The sequence below is a fragment of the Lepidothrix coronata genome, unplaced genomic scaffold (assembly GCF_001604755.1).
Source record: "Lepidothrix coronata isolate B3197 unplaced genomic scaffold, Lepidothrix_coronata-1.0 Scaffold212, whole genome shotgun sequence".
Lineage (NCBI taxonomy): Eukaryota > Metazoa > Chordata > Aves > Passeriformes > Pipridae > Lepidothrix > Lepidothrix coronata.
Genome location: NW_016690392.1, coordinates 58,385 through 74,672, shown reverse-complemented (window position 1 = coordinate 74,672; position 16,288 = coordinate 58,385). Strand labels below are relative to the sequence as shown.

Sequence of the window (16,288 nt, the reverse complement as noted above, 5' to 3'; positions counted from 1 at the left end):
ATGGGTTCACCATCACCCCTCTCTCCAAGCAGAGCCTCCCAGTCATTCCAGTGGAGGGGTGGTGTCTGAGTGGCCCTGGGCTTTCCTGCAGCAACCACCTCAGTCCAGCCTGGGAAGAGCTTTCAACGCTATGAGTTCAGATTGTCTTTAGGGCCTGGAGACGGTCTAGTGAATCCTCCTTCTGTTTTCCTGCCTCCTCATCACTTGCAGGCTGTGCTCCCAGGAAGGCAGATATTTTTCAATCTGAGAGGCAGTTGGCATAAATGGGCAAAGCACTGAATGAATAAACAACAATTTGATATTTATGAGGTGCCAGCACTCCCCACAGAGAGTCTGTTGTTCATCCGAGCATCACATTGTATTTCAAGAGTCAGGGATGAGTAAAAAGGAGCCTGCTTATATAACAGAACTTCTCCATCACAGAGCATCCTCCATCCATTTCCTTCTATTCCTCATCCAGATTAACCCTCTGCAAACCAAGCTCCACAGTGCAACTCATTTTGCTTCCCAGTGCTACATTCGAAGTTCCTTAATATTGTCCAAGCAGTAACATTGCCAAACCAGGATCCAGCCTGATTTCTCAAGTCCAAGACCTTTACCCTAACAGCTTTGCCCTTCTTCTTTAGGAGAGTTTTCTGTGTAACTTTATTGCTCATGTATTAGTCTCTAGCAGACTTGTGTAGTCATCAAGGACAGAGTTGCTCAAGGCCATTTTGTGTCTCATTATTGCGGCTGGACAGTGAAGAGCAGATAACGTTATTGTTCAGAGAAGTGGGAAGTTGTGAGAGGCAGTAATTATACTGGAGGTCTTCTGCCATCCCCAATACAATATTCTCTGACCTAATTCCACAGCTGAGAATATTGTTTTTATTGCACAGGTCCCTGGGGCTCCCAAAGGTCTTTAGATGGGAGGTGTGAAATCTCTCATGTGAATGCTTTCTCTAAACAAAAAAAAATACCCTTTGAAGACAATGCCTGTGCTGAATAAATGAGTTAATTTTCATCTTAGCCACAATGTAATTAGGTCTTACCCACTAGCTTAGTTTTACAGCCTCAGGATGCTCCTATCAAAGTTGAGGGAACATCATCTTCAATTTGAAGATGACCAAAAGTAGGTTGACTTTGTCCTTACTGATGGCTGTGATCTTACCAATGGCAAATATCTCTATGCCCAGGTTCTTCAAGGTCTGAGCAGCCAGGTTGGCATCATCCTGGGATTTTCCATCAGTCAGCAGTATTACCAGCTTCTCAGCCTCCAGCCGGGCACCAGCGTCTGGTTTCAGATTCTGCTCCAGGACGTGGGTCAGTGCCAGACCTGGGGAGGAGCAGAGCTGGATGTTGTGCTACAGCCTCCCAGGCAGCCCCCCTTTACTCTTTTCTCTGCTCCACAATGGCCTTGGTCCCCACAGAGCACACGGTCCTGTGGGAACAGCTTCCCCCGCACAGACTGCTCAGCAGAGACCCGGGAGATGGAATTACCTGTGAAGGTGTTGCCACCCTTGTACCGCAAATTCCTGACGGCCTCCAGCAGCTGTTCCCTGGTGGAGTAGGCACTCAGATCCCACTCTGTGCGGGGGTCGCTGCTGTACTGGGACAGCCCTGGGGAAGACAAGAGCTGTCAGCATTGTGGCAGCCACGATGAGCTGCAGGAGCCTCACTCTGGGGAGGGAATGTCAGCCTGGACAGGGGAGGTGGCACAAAGTGATGAAAGGGAGTGGGGGTGAGCAGGTTGGGTTTCTAACTCCGTTTCTCTGCATGGTTCTGAGGAAATGGCATGGAGCTGTGTCAGGGGAGGTTTAGACTGGATATTAGGAAAAGGTTCTTCACACAGAGGGTGGTCAGGCACTGCATCAGGATCCCCAGGGAGGTAGTCATGGCACTAAGCTTGTCAGAGCTCAAGAAGTGTTGGAAAATGCTCTCATGCACATGTTGGGATTCTTCTGCAGGGTCAGGACTTGGACTTGATAATCCTTGTGTGTCCCTTCCAACTCAGGATATTCTATGATTCTGCAGTCCTTGTCATGCAGGCAGCAAAGCTGTGCCTCAAACCCCACGTGGTACAGGGGTACTTACCCCTGTTGTGATGATCAGGAGTGTTTGTTAAGGTCTCAAAGTTAATTGGGGTCAAACTAGGCAGCTGCAAGGGGTGAGAAGGATTTACACAGTCCTGTTTCATGTACCTCCTGACTGTCAGTATCACTCAGAGCTGGAAGCAGCACCATTCCTAGCTGAATTCACAGCAGCCCCAGAGCAGCAGTGCCACTGTATCCAGTGTTGTGGCAGCTGTTGTAGGCAGCAAATCCCAAAAGTATCTCAGCATCACCACCCAACCTGGTGCTGCCCAAAGTCATCACTTCTGTTCACTGTGCAGCTATTTTTGACCACCACTAGAGGCCAGAGCTTGCTACCAGATAGGAAAAGCTTTCAAGAGCAGCTTTAGGACCCTGTCCTAAAGGAAAAAACCTCCTCAGAGAAGCACATAACCACAGGAATAAGAAACCAAGGCCCCTTCAAACACAGACATCCTAAGGTCAGGAAACAGGAGTGTGTCCTACCTACTCTTATCTTGTCTTGGGCGATACTGAATGGGGAAATCAAATTGCTCAGAAACTCCTTAATGAGCTTGAAATTGTTGCGCCCGATGCTCCAGGATCCATCCACAAGCAGGACAATATCAGTCATTGCAGGTGTGTCACACTGGAACTGGGAACCTGAGGGGGGAAAGGTTTGATATTGAGGGAAGCAATTGTCAGGAGGAAAAACTGCTTCAGTTTTAAGAGAAAGAGTGAATCTGCTGTGCAAGGCTTTGTCTGGATGGTGGATTGGACCATCTGCCAGTCTGACACATCTCAGCATCTTGTGAAAACCACAGATCCAAGGATAACCCGTCTCAGTACAGAGGAATTGCATGGTGCACAGCTGCACTTCTGCAAAGAATGGGTTAAAGCTGTCAGGAAGCCTGTGCTAACCCAGGCACTGCTCTCTGCAAGCTGTCAGCTCCATTCCATCTCAGCCCCAGCCCAGTGCTTCCCTTTTATCTAGCCTAAGTCTCCAAGAATTGCAGGTGATTTTTTAATTCCATTCCATCACGAGATCCCCTGTGGGCTATAATTATTTCGTGGGTTTATATTAAGTCCAATCTCTCCGTAAAAACCTGCTGGCATCACAGATAGTCCAGCCCTGCCTTTCTCTCCACCCCAGGCCTGCAGCTTAACGGGGGATAAGATAGGGCATGTTGCTGATTGAATGCATCTTCCTTGAATATTTCTCCAATGGGGAATTCTCCATCTTTTGTGGAGGGAAAGAGATGACCCCATCAAGATTCAACAGGCTCTAAAGAGGTTCCTCTCTTATCTCATTTCACAGATGTGGATTCCTGCTGGTCTAAAGGGACCAAAAGAGGATGCTCTGGCCCATCCCATTCCAACAGAGCTGCGAGCCATCACAGTCTCAGCTGAATCTGGGGGATCATCCTGGATCAGTTATCTGTGAAACATGAGGAACAAGTCCAGAAGGAGGAGCAGGTTGGATAAGGAAATCCCTGATGTGCTCCTCCCCTTCTGAAGGCTTGGAAAGGTCTGTGACTGGGGATGCTCTGCTGAAGAATATGAATGCTTACATGAATCTGCCAGAAGCAGGGGGAGATGACAACATGAAGAGAGAATAATGCCAAATCAATAAAAGTCAATAAATTAAATCATCTGGAAGGAATTTTTGGCCCAACTCCTGCTTTCCTTAAAGTCCAAGTTGTTATACAGAACTCCAGTTTCTCCAGTGAGCCCTGACATCTCCCAAAGCATGACCTAGTAGTTGGAAGCACCATCAGCAGGACTGTACTCTTCAAAATCTTGTGGGTAGAGAGTGGGATAGAAAGCTTGTATTCAACGAGCGTTAGGGAAAACAGCAGGGAAGAAGGAGCAAGACATGTTTGAAACCCCTCTCACCTCGCCTCGATGAATCCTTTGTGGGTTTTTCCTTTCCCAGGGACTCTCGCTCTGAGTTCACAGGAGTGCGCGGGGACGATTTTGGGGTTACTGATGTTGCTTCTGTCACTCCGGCCTCCACGCTGGGCTGGTGTCTTGTGGTTTCTCCTGAGCCCTTTGGCTGAATCCCCTTCTGCCTTTTCTTTTCAGCTCTGTCCTTTGCTGTGCTCCAGAGAGAAAAATCCCATTGTCCTTAATTGTGTTATCCCCAACCAACTGCCCCACTCTTCCACTGATTTAAACCACATTTGACACAGGTGCAGGGGGCTCAGGGAGGGTAAAAATCCTACAGGCTTATGCAAATAGGTAGCTAAATAGAGACCATGTTCAATCTTGCCTCTCTGAGAGGGCTGCATGTGGGCTCATGAGTTAATAATGGATCACATCAGAAGTTTGCCCTTTCCATTATCTTTGGTGACGAAAAATTATGAATGTAAATATAAATCAGGGAAAACATACCATGGCACCTCATACCCAATGCCTCTACAGAGCTCAGCAATATGTGACTTGCACCCTGAGCTAGTGCAAGTCTTTTTAGATACAGGCCCTGCTGGATCTTTCTTCCATCAACACATGTAATTGCTTTTCAAGCTCATGCAAACCTTGTTGCCAGATACATGAGACTCTCTGTGGTTATATACAGTCCTCAGCCATAGCAGGTTGAGGAAATCCTTCTTGTAGACCACTTGCAGCCAGCCTTGGGACACAGAGCCTAGGGAAACCAGCACCATTAGCCCCAGCAGCTTGTTCTCAAAGGATCTACTCCCAAGGATATGTCTCCATCTGCTGAATTTGGATACCTGTCAGCCCCAGGATGTGCTTTTTTAGCTTGGCTGGTGTGAGGGACAAATATTTATGGGTTGTTTACTGTGTTTCTGTAGCTGAGAATTGTACACAAGGGACTGGGCTAGCATGTCTCACTAATGAATGTCTCTGATGCAGTAGGTAAAGCAGGGAGAGGGTGGGATTGATTTTAGGGACATCTGAGCTCAATGCTCCAGCCATGGCAGCAGGGCACAGGCCGTGACTCAAAATCAATCCAGTGTGACTCCAGGATGGTCAGAGCACCCACCTGTCTGCGTCAAGACAGTGTTCAGGGGTGGTGGAGTGGCCTCTGCCACCCCACTGTCCTCAGCTGCTGAGCTGCCCAAAGAGGTGAGATTCTTTCCTGATGCAGCTCCTGCATTTCTTCTGTTACTTCTGGTCTGGGATGCATTTTTGAGTTCCTCTACTGTGGAAAGACCAAAAACAGAGAAAGGGTCTGTCTGGACAAGTCTGTGATTCACAGTCCATCCCTCATCCCCTGGGTCTTCACCATCTCCCTTTCTAACCTTCCAACCAAAAGAGCTTTGTGATTGCCATACAGTCTACAGGGAATATGCCAGAGGATGAGCTCAGAGCAACCACATCCCCAAGAGCCTCAGGAGCTCTCTGAATGGTAAAATGTAGCCCTCTCCACTTACTCACAAATTTCCTCTTGGCAAACAGGGCTTCCTGGGAGCTGTTGAGCACGTAGACCTGCAGTGTGTATTCCTTGGTAGGGCTCAGCCCTCCCACTGTGGCTTTGGGAGTCTTGGTTTTCAGCATGACTTCTTGCTCTGAGTCCCCTGAGGTGGGATGAAGCCACAGTTGAGAGCCTGTTGGAGCTTAAATTTAAGCTGACAGTAGTGAAAGCATCGCTGAAATGCAGGGAATGTTCTGCCTAGGGACTGCAGTCAACTCTTATTTATTCCTTAAATTTTGAGGATCTCTGATTTTTACTCTTTTTCTCTCTGTAGAGTTGAGAAGATTTAGGTGGGGTTTTTTAAATCCCTTATACGTGCCCAAAATGGAAAACCAGTTCCCATGCAGTATTACTGCAACTCTGGCCAACTTCCCAAGGAGTATTTGAGTGAAAAGCTGGTCTTGAGAGGGTAAAAACTGGCTCCTACTTATGAAAACATCCAGCTGATTGAGGTCATATGTGACAAAATGAGGAAGTGACTTGGTGTCTCTGGAGGTCATTCTGGCACTTGGGACTCATCTTACTTATCCAAGACACTCTCACTGTGCTATCTTTGCCCCAACTCTCTAAGGGCAGCTGCTCTCTGCTGGAGACAGCTCATTTCTGGGGCTGGCACTGCCTCCAGACCCCTCCACAGTGATGTCCCACGCTGTTGGAACCTGTCCTGGGACTGTGATGCCTTGGCCACCCAAGAACTGGGGTGTTTCTGTGTTGGCAGGGCAGTGAGCAGATGGACCAAGGCAGCAATTGCTGCTCCACAGGCTCTTTGCTGCACAAAACAGAGAGGGTCACACCAGCTCCCTAAACCCCTCTGACTGGGAGAAGTCTACAAATTTTAAATTATGGAGATGGATGTGTTTCTGACCCCGACACCCCTGTGCTTGTGCCTAGGGCTGGAGACTCCCCAGCCAAAGAGGGAAAGCCTCAGGCATGTGCTGGGAGAGCCAGTGGGGATTCCCTGCATTCCCAGGATGCTCTGCATTCCCAGGATGTTCTCTGCTGAGCTGAGGCTGTGGGGAGGAACAGGGAAGGAATGAGAAACCTCCTGCTCCAGCTTGGGAAACAGGTGGGGGCTGAGCTAAAAGCGGGTGGATGATCACAGGAGCTGTGCCGCAATCCTGCCTGGCAGCTCCCTTCTCCAGCTCGCTGGGAAAGCCTCAGCAACAGGAAACCAGATGCCAGCCAGGACTAAGGTTGCCTCCAACCATTGCTCTCTGCTGAGGGATGTCCTGTCCTTCCAACACCACCAGTTTCAGCATCTGGAATCATGGAGTAGGGGTAGGGAGCCAGGGGATGAGCCTCCCCACACATACAGGGTCAAAGACTTCCCATCCCGTGTCTGAGCAAGTGGTGGCAGAGTTGGGAACTCTCACAGAAGAATCAGGCAATGAACCTTTCCTCATCTTTTTTATCACACAGTCCCAAAGAACAGCACTTTCTGGCTAATCCTTCCCCCCAGGGTGAAGAGAGCTGAATTTCATCTCTCTCTTGTGAATGAGTGGCAGAGGGACTATGGACTGCTCCCATGGTGGCCACGAAGAAAGACTTCTTGTCTGTACTACAGGTACAGCCCAGAGAAAAGTTTTGATGTAGGTAATCAACACTTGGAACTAGAACAAGCTGTGGACAATTCCCTCTGACTTCTTTCTATCACCTTAAGGTCTAAATAATGCTCCTACTTAGGTCCTGTTGTCCACCAGAAAAAAAACGTGGATATCAGTCCCTCATTCATACACAGATCTCTGCTGATGTCCAGTGTCTCAGCTCATACCTGCCATGGGCTTTACCCGAACTTTGTAGCCACTGATGTTCCCTTCAGTCTCTTTCCACTTCATCTGGAGCCTGTCTTCCGAGAGGACAGTGAGCTTCAGCCGGCCTGACCCTGGGGAGGAGGAGACGTGTCCGTGCTGGTACGGATGCAATTCCTCCCTCTGTGTATGCACCCACAAAACACCACATGTGCTCTCTCCTCTAAGGACCCGGGAACAGCAGCAGTGCAAAGGAAGCCTCCACCATCCCACCCAAGTCCTCACTATCCCCTGAGGCTGCACAGCAACTCCTGCAGTTCCCCTGCACCTCTGCAGACCTGTATCCTCCACCCATGCAAAAAGCAGTTTCTCAGGTGCTCAAATGAGTCCTCATTTTATACCTCTGTAAACAGGAAAAACAGCCCCCCACAGAGGTAGGGGCTTTCTCTGCACCACTCAAACCTTGGAGGACTCCCCCAGGAGCTTTCCTGCAAAGTGTTTTGTTTCAGCAAGTGTGTTCAGTGCAAACATCTGAAATGGGAGGGGAGGAAACAGATAAGGGGGCTCAGTGAGGCTCTTCAAGGGGCTTGGGCTGCTGAGAAATACAGAAATTCCCAAGGTGATGGATCCCATGCTTCTGCAGAGAGATCATTTAAGCAGCAGCGCCAAGGACCAGCAGGGTTTGGAAAGAAGGAAAAAAAAAAAAAAAAGAAAAAAGAAAGAAAAGAAAGAAAACCTGATAAAGTGTAAATAACAGCTCCTGGCAGGACCATAACTCATAGGCACCAGCTTGTATCAGTTTGCTGCAGGGAGCTGCAAACCAAATGACAAATCCCAAGGAAAAAAATAGTAGCAGACAAGGAGGCAAAAAGAAGAAAGAGCACATTGCCTTATCATCTCCAGATTTCACAGTTATCTGTTAAACCCCAGCTAGATGTCTGAGCTCATGTATCACTCTTTGAATCAATGATTCCTGTCGGACAAATGCCACCATATGAAACTTTTTCACTCGGCTGGATGTAAGATGGCAACTCAGCAGATTTCTCTCCCCTCCTTCTGACACTGTGCCCAGAGCTGCCTTTCCAGCAGGATGCCCTAATTTGCAGTGAGTGAACACACTATAAGCATCTGCACTCAAGTGCCCTCCCACATCATTTGCAGCTGTTACCAGCCTCTTTACCATTACTCATAAAAAAATAAGCTTAGGGTGACCTGGAGAGTCAACTCAGTGCTGCCAAACTGTTACTCAGGACTCCTCAAGTCCCCAGTCTCGCTTTGAATGATGTCCAGACACCTCCTGACATCCCTGCTGTGAAGTCACTGCCCAGGAAAGCAGTGAGAGCCTGCAGTGAGGACTTGCTTGTCTCAGCCCCACATCTGTGCCTTAACCTTTCCTCTCAGAGGCTTCCTGCAGGCTGCCCAACAAGCAGATAACTATTTTGGGAAACAAAGCTCAGATTCACATCTCACCCCAGGCAAATCTGAAGGGGAAGAAAGAAAACTTCGGAAAGAGGGGTGAGGGGAAAAAAGCAAATCCCAGAATCGTGCCTAAGGGAAATGGTAAAAGATCATGGAACAATGAGGGGAATTCACAGTTAGATTAAACATGGAGCTGTCTGCTTTTGGCCAAGTGTGGTCCAGCTCCTTGGCCATCACTCTAGGAGCCCAGAAGCTAAAAAGACAAGAATTTCCCCAGGCAGACCAGAAAGGACAGCATCCTCTAAAGCACCATTATGTGCTGGATGCAAATGATCCCCAGTGCCATGAAAGCTTCACTGTTTCCCTGCCCTGTGTTGGATGTGCACCATTTGATGCTGTAACCTTGCTCTCCAGCTGACAGGGAGTTAAGCCCAGGCTTAACTGCAGAGCCTGGTCTGGAAGATAACACAACACAGAGACACATCTGTCCCAACTCTGCAGTGCCATCACCTCCCTAGAAACATTTGTGGTCACCAATTCCACACAGGGTTCAAATATAATGTAAAGGTGGTTCTTCCACATCAGAAGGGCAGTGGTGAGGTGCTATAGGTATGTTCTGGTCACTTGTGGCACTAGCTGAGCAAAATGTGTTGCAGTAGGAAGGCAACTGGTGTTTTCTTATCCAGATGTTGCATCACATGTCACCATACACATCCAAAGCACCAGGAGAGAGGCAGTGACTGAGAGAGGCACCCCCCTTTTCCTTCCTGTATCTCAAGCTCCATCTGCAGATCACATAAGCCCCTTCATTGCTTGCACAGGCTGAAATGCATCCCTGGTGGGAGGGAGTGGCACGTTGAACTGCTGCCAGTGCTGGGGACAGGCTCTGCAGGGTGGGGAGGGATCGAGGTGCTCTCCCCAGATGGGCCCCTTGATCTCTCATTGCTCTTCAAGCGTGGAAACAGGTTTGGAGCTTCACCAGCAGACACCAGAGCACAGCAAGCCCCCAAAATCCTGCATGTCCTTGGGAATGTCCCTTGCAGTGGTGCCACTGCCAATGCCCAGGGCTTGGGCAAGGGCTGGGCTATCCCAGGGGACAGAAAAAACTTAGGGGCAAGGGCAGGCAGGCTCCTTACCTTGGCCCACTCGTCCCCAGACATGGCTCAGCACAGGCAGGCAGGCAAAAAAGAACCAAGTGTGAATCAGCATGATGACCAGGACCTACAAGAGGGCAGATATCAGGAAGGAGAAGTAAAAGTTATATTTCACCATATCAAAATGCAGTTTTTTGCAGTCCTCAGTTAAGGCACCACAAGCTGAGATCTGCAGCTCTGGGCATCACTGACGGCACTGAAAGGGTGGATGGAAAATCACACGTGAATCTTCCTGCAATTCCTATGTATTATTTTATCTTCTTGGTGTCTCCAGTATAGCTGTTCATTGCCTTGAACCTAACTGTGTTTATAAACCTGATGGGGAGCAGGCTTTTCCCGAGCACTCCTCTCACCCTGCTTGGTCCTGGAGCTGGGAACTGTTCTGATCTCAACAGTGGCACTGTAAGTGCTGGGTTCTACTCTGATCATGGAAATTAGCAACACTGGCAAATGATTGGACAGACAGATTCCAGAGCAACCTCTGTTTTAAATTGTACAGAAGTAATTAATTGTGATTATCATGACCAAAATCATTACAGGTATACAGACAGCACCTTTCTCATGTCCCTGCCATACAGGCACTGATCATAAGGGGAAAAGCTATTAGAGGAGCACTCACTGTCAGCCAAGCTCCTCACACCTCAGTGGCTGGGATAAAGCACTTCTGCAGCAGGAGGGGTCCACAGACTGAATGGAGATTGTATGTCAACAGTTTACAAAGAAGAGGTTTGCTTCTTATCTCACAGTGGAGTTCCCAAGGAGTTACATTTGGGACTGGATGGGATAGTCTTGCTTTAACTTGTTCACCTGAACAGGCTGAAAGCAGAGGCAGTTACAGACCTGATCATGGCAGAGGATCAGTTTGGCTCAGGAATAACCTCTGCAGCACAGACAAAGCTGGCTGGCTAAGGACAGCCAGCCCTGGACCACAGACCTCGAGCACCTGCACCTGCTTTGCTGGCCTGGATTTCCCTGTTACTCAGTTTGGTCAGAAATGTCAGCTCAGCATCCAACGACCCTGGTAGAAACAGTGCCTCCCCCTCGTCTTGATCTCAATAAACCAGGTCTTAAACACACATTGTTGGCCTTTAGCAGTGCATCATTGGCATCTGTCATTTCTGTGCTCCACATTTCAGCCTTATTGCTTTTGGCAGACCAGGCACCCACTTCCTCCACTGCCGTCTGCAGTGACATTTCACTTCTATTCGTTTTGATGGACAGGTATTTAAAGGCTCCTGGCAAATGTCTATTTCCCCTCAAACACATCAATGTTGTAGCAGTTTCAAGGAAAAATAAATACACACGTGAGTGACCCAGCCATGATCTCCTGGGGTTTAAATCAGTTCTAAATTGCTGGAAGAATGAGTGGAAAAATATGCAAGTTATAACAGGGAGTTGTTAACCGCCCTGCTCTGCCTGTGATTATTTTTTTTTTTTGATTGAAGATCAGGTTATATGGAACAACTGCAGTGTAACCAAAGCCTTTAGCCATGGGAAACACTTGCTTTATTTTTCCAGCTAATGAGGTCATTGCTTATAAAAAACAGCAAACATTTTACGGGGGGGTTTGGGATTCTGACTATCAGCTCCAGAAAAACAAAGCCTGCCCTGGCTTCAGAGATGCATGTGCCAAACAGCAGCAAGAAGCAGGCATTCTTTTTAAAAAAATCCCTGAATTAAAAGTTCATTTGTGCCCTTTTGCAATGCCACCAAACTGCCTTTGATTGCCTTGCAAATTCCCCGCGGCTCTGCTGGCAAATGAGATGCCAAACTCTGGCAAAACTACTGGATTGTGTATTATCTTTTCATGTTAACCAGAGTTACATGGAATCTGAAGACCAGAAAAATAAGCCCATGGGCTCCTCCAGCCTGCACTGATCTGGGTTTATTGCAGGCTCTGTTTGCCCTGAAGGCTTGAGCTTCCACCTGATGGCAAAGACGAGTTAAATATTATCATATAATCACAGAATGGTCCCGGAAGGGACCTTAAAGTTCATCTTGTTCCAGCAGCAGGGACACCTTCCACTATCCCAGGTTGCTCCAAGCCCTGTCCAACCTGGCCTTGGACACTTCCAGAGCTGGGGCAGCCACAACTTCTCTGGACAACCTGTGCCAGGGCCTCACTACACTCACAGTAAACCAGGGATTAACCCAGGCTGGATACAGTTTGTCCTCAGGGTGTGGATCTTTACTGTAACTAAAGTGAAGAGCAAAAAAATCAGAGGCAAATCCATCACTATTCAGCCTCTTCTCCAACATTCATTTTCCTCCCTTTAAATCACAAATAACAAATGCACCTGTTTGAAATGGTGGAAGACACACAGCTGGAGGAGCTCTCTCCTACCCTCCCTGCAGAGCTTCCTCTCCACAGGTCACCTGCCAGATCCCAAGCCCCCACTCCAGGGCTCTGTGGTCCCTCCCTATCCATTTCTGCCATCACTGGTGCCAGCATCCAGCCAGGCTGAGCTGTGGACCCTGGGACTCAGGGGACCACAGTGACACCAGCCTGCTGGCAGGCAGGGAGCCTCTCTCCTGTTACTTACCCTCAGGGAAGGAATTTGGAGACAGCAACACATGGAGCATGTGGTCAGTATTTCCAGGGCCTGGAAAATAGGTGTGTGTGTGGGACACACCACTTTCCACTTGCCCCAGCTGTGAGCTCAGAGGGGATTTGGAGGTTAATGCGGCCAGAGATCCCCTTATTTGTACAGGAAATTTTATAAGTACTCACTTTATTTAAAGAAAAAAAAGATCTGTGCAAAAAAAAATCCTGCCACTTATTTAAAGCAGCACAACTAAAGGTGAGGATCTGGGGGCACTGTGAATAATTTCTGCTCTCCACAGCCACAGTTTGGGGATGTTTTCTCATCCCAGAGGTCATCACTGTCTCTGCACAGAAGTGCTGGCAGAAGCAATGTCACCTCGTGTCCCACTCACTGCCGGACACACGAGCAGCGCTGGGGACAGCCCTGCAGGCAGCCAACTGCAGGGAATAAATCTGTCCCACATTCCCTGAGTGCTTTGCCGGTAGGAGGACCTAAACCAGACTAAAAAAAACACATTCATCAACCCCTTTCTGTTCTCTCCTGGAAAGTTCCTGTATTTCAGTTCCACTAATCAACAAAAAGTCTCAATTATCCCAGCACCAGCCTCAAAAAGCCAGGAATAAGTTCCATTTCTAGGCTGAACTTTTGCAACGCTCCCAGCTCATCAGGCTGAGTAACTTCAACTTGATACCGACCCACTCACACCTCCAGGTGGGAAAAACTCACACAGATAGCAAACCCTTCCAAGCACTGTCCTTTCTGGCAACCATTTCCTGCAGTTTTGTACTATTAACCAAAAATAGAACAAAAAACCAATCAAACCAACAGGCAAAAGTGCATTTCTCACAGCCATCACTCCTAAAGAATTGCCAAAGTAGTCCTGGCAGTATTTAGACCGACTGGTAGGGAATGTGAGCCTCGAAGCCACTTCACAGTAAGAGAGAGGATGAGACCCGTCACCCCTGTGTAGCATCGGCAGTGCTGCCCCGAGCTCAGCTGCACCAGCTCTAAGTTTCCCGGAGAGCAAAACCCTGCAGAAGTTCCCTGCTTGGGATCCCCACACATTCCCCAAAACAGCACAGCCCCTCCTGAGCATCCCTGCGAACCGAGCCCCAAAGGGGAACGAGCCACAGACCTCTGCGGAGCGGCGGGGCTTCCCCTGGAGTCAGCCGGGAGCTGCGGGAATCCAGCTACATTCTTAAATTGTGGGAGAAGCTGCCCTGGCGCCTCGTCCACTCCTCGGCGCGATTAAAGATTTCAATTCCCAGACGTCAGGAGGGATAAGGAAGGGGAGGGAGAGCAGGGGGAGAGGGATGGGATTCCCCCACCTCCCTCTCCGCACGCAGCGGCTTGGCCCCTTCGTGCAGCCAAATAAAGCATGAAAAGCAAGAGTCTGCCTCTATGAAAAGCAGTAAACGGCTTTTAGTGGCTTTGCTAACTAAATAAAATATCCGTCTGGGAAATCTGCACGCTGATTTCCTAGAACGCAGCAACAAGTCGTGGCTCCCGCCCTCCGCCAGACTCCCCGGGATGCACCCGCATCCCATTAAATGATTTTGAGAGCCCAGCATGTGCACTGAAGGCGAGCTGTGCTGCGTTTGTTTAAGGAAATTAGGCACATCTGTAAGTTTTGCAAGGCCAGAGGCTGAATCATGAGCTGGAGCTCGATGGTGCCTGCGGGCTCCCCGGCTGTGGGATACAGCCCTGATCGGCTCCGGTGTGAGGTGCTCAGACCCAGGAGCACCTGGGAGAGACACCCAGCTCCCTGCCAAAAGTCTTTTGGAAGGATTTTGTCCTCATTGGCAGGAGTGGAATGACTGACAGTGTCATTTCTCATTACAAATGGAAGCCAGATTTTCAGCTGCATCTCCAGGGACTGTCAGCATCACTCTCCCATCGCAACCAAGCGAGCTATAAAACACTTGGAATTGCCATTCCATGGGAAACACAGGTGTCTTTGGAACAGTCAAGCTAGATGGAAAAAAAATAATAGTTTTCAAAACATTTTGCATAATAAACAAGCATTTGTTAGTTCATTGCAGTTTTGTTTCATAACTTTGTGCTTTAAAGCATCACAATATACAGATCAAAGGATAACGCCAAAATGAAGCACTTAAATCATAGAATCACAGAAAGGATTAGGAGGGACCTTAAAGACCACCTTGTTCCAATCTTCCTGCCATGGGCAGGGATATCTTCCACTAGACCAGGTTGCTCCAAGCCCAGTCCAACCTAACCTTGAACATTTCCAGGGATGGGGCAGACACAGCTTCCCTGGGCAACATGTGGGCAACAAATCATATTAAAACAAAACATGGAGCATTTGGTAACCCATGGAGAGAGGGTTGTCACTGCCTTACCAGTAAATACCACAAATTACCTCTTCTGTAATTCCTACTGGATTTCAGAATTTGCTCAGATCTGCTACAATTTACTTTAAAAGTAGGAGAAGGTGAGAAAGGAAAAAGCACATATCTCCTGTGCTTCACTTCATGGAATTCAGATGCAGAGCTAAAAATTCCTGCTGTGTTTACATCAGAAAAATCTGGACCTGCTTCCATGCTTGTGTTCAGGTTGCTGCTTTCTGGCCTGCCTTTCCCAAGGTGCCCACACAATGCCTGGATTTGACCTTAGTTCAAGCCAAACACTCCTTGGGTTAAACCTTTGGGCCATCAGGGACACCCAAACGCTCCCTGAAGAGAATTTAAAAAACAAAAAGGCGGATTGAGGCTGCTTTATTCATGCACTGAATGGCTACAATTAACAGCTGGAAGTGTATTGACAAACTGCTGAGAAGATGGTCTGGTTTCACTTAAGGGCTAGAGGGACCCCAGTGGATTATCAATGCAAACATCTTGCCTGCACCGTGTTCCAGGAATGCTGAGCTCCAAGTAGTCCTATTACTTCGACACCAGAACTGGGGGAACACATATCCCTTTATACCAAGGGAAAAAAGAAAGGCAGCCAGCAGTAAGGCAATACCTAATACACAGCTGCCACCAGATTTTCCAAGAAAGTCAACCCCACTTTAACACAAATCAAAATTACTATTTGGGGACTTTTTTGGGGTTGAGTTGGGGTTTTTTTTTAAGGCTTGGTTTGTGGCCAAGCTGCACGGAGAGCCCTGCCCTAAGCAGGAGTGCTGGAGATCATCCTCTCCCTGCACAGCACAGCAGGCTAATCACAAGCAGGATGCTCAGTGAACTGGAAAGCAAGAAACCTCCCCAGTTTCTTGTTTTTACCTGTTATTCTATTTTTAGCTCACTTTCAGGGTAGTTTGCAAGGAATATTTTGCACTGACTACAAACACAGTCATCCTGCAAGCAACAGAGTCCAGGTGGGCTGCATTTTGGTGGCTTTCACTCTTTTCTGTTCCCTCCCTGAGTCAAACTCCAACTAGGACACACTTTTGGGCACATTCTGCTTTTGATCTGTCCTTTCCCCCACTGCCCCCCACCACTTGGTTGGTAGAAGCCTACAATATTTTGGACCTCTCCTGCCTCCACGCTGAGATGAAGCTGATTAATTAATTTAAGCATTATTAAGGGGTAGGGGCACAAAAAGCACCATCATGGAAGTCTCCCCTTTTCAAGAAACAGCTGGGAACAGCAACCAGCCCCGGCAGTGAGTGTGGCTAAGCCAACAGAGTAGCAGGAGCCTCAGACTTTCCAAGGAAGCACACATTCCTGTATTCATTTCCTTATTTTCTTGACAGAGCCAATGGCACAGCTTATGGAGCCACCTGGAGAGCACATTGTGTTCTCGGTAGACTGCACAGACAGCTCAGGGGAGCTCAGACATACTCACTGGGTATCAAACTTGCTGCTTACCAGCTTTACCACCTGCCTTGCAGCCTGGCTGGTGGATGGCTTGTTCTAAAGCTTGGGTCATAAAGTGCTGAATTCTCACACTGGCACTAAAAAGGAGCTGCAAG

At 48.4% G+C, this 16,288-nt stretch overlaps 1 protein-coding gene across 1 annotated transcript in view; it reads right to left on the bottom strand.

Moving 5' to 3' along the window:
- The window catches only part of COL20A1 (collagen type XX alpha 1 chain), a 51,262-nt gene extending 37,666 nt beyond the window's left edge, over positions 1–13,596 (bottom strand). Inside the window, exons 1-9 of the mRNA XM_017833160.1 lie at positions 13,490–13,596; positions 9,791–9,875; positions 7,259–7,369; positions 5,447–5,590; positions 5,056–5,214; positions 3,945–4,145; positions 2,556–2,711; positions 1,480–1,599; positions 1,151–1,315 (exon numbers count right to left, since the gene is read on the bottom strand). Coding sequence (XP_017688649.1) covers positions 1,151–1,315; positions 1,480–1,599; positions 2,556–2,711; positions 3,945–4,145; positions 5,056–5,214; positions 5,447–5,590; positions 7,259–7,369; positions 9,791–9,863 — 1,129 coding nt within the window. The 5' untranslated portion in view covers positions 9,864–9,875; positions 13,490–13,596. The remainder of the gene's footprint in view (positions 1–1,150; positions 1,316–1,479; positions 1,600–2,555; positions 2,712–3,944; positions 4,146–5,055; positions 5,215–5,446; positions 5,591–7,258; positions 7,370–9,790; positions 9,876–13,489) is intronic.
- Positions 13,597–16,288: the final 2,692 nt, after the last annotated feature.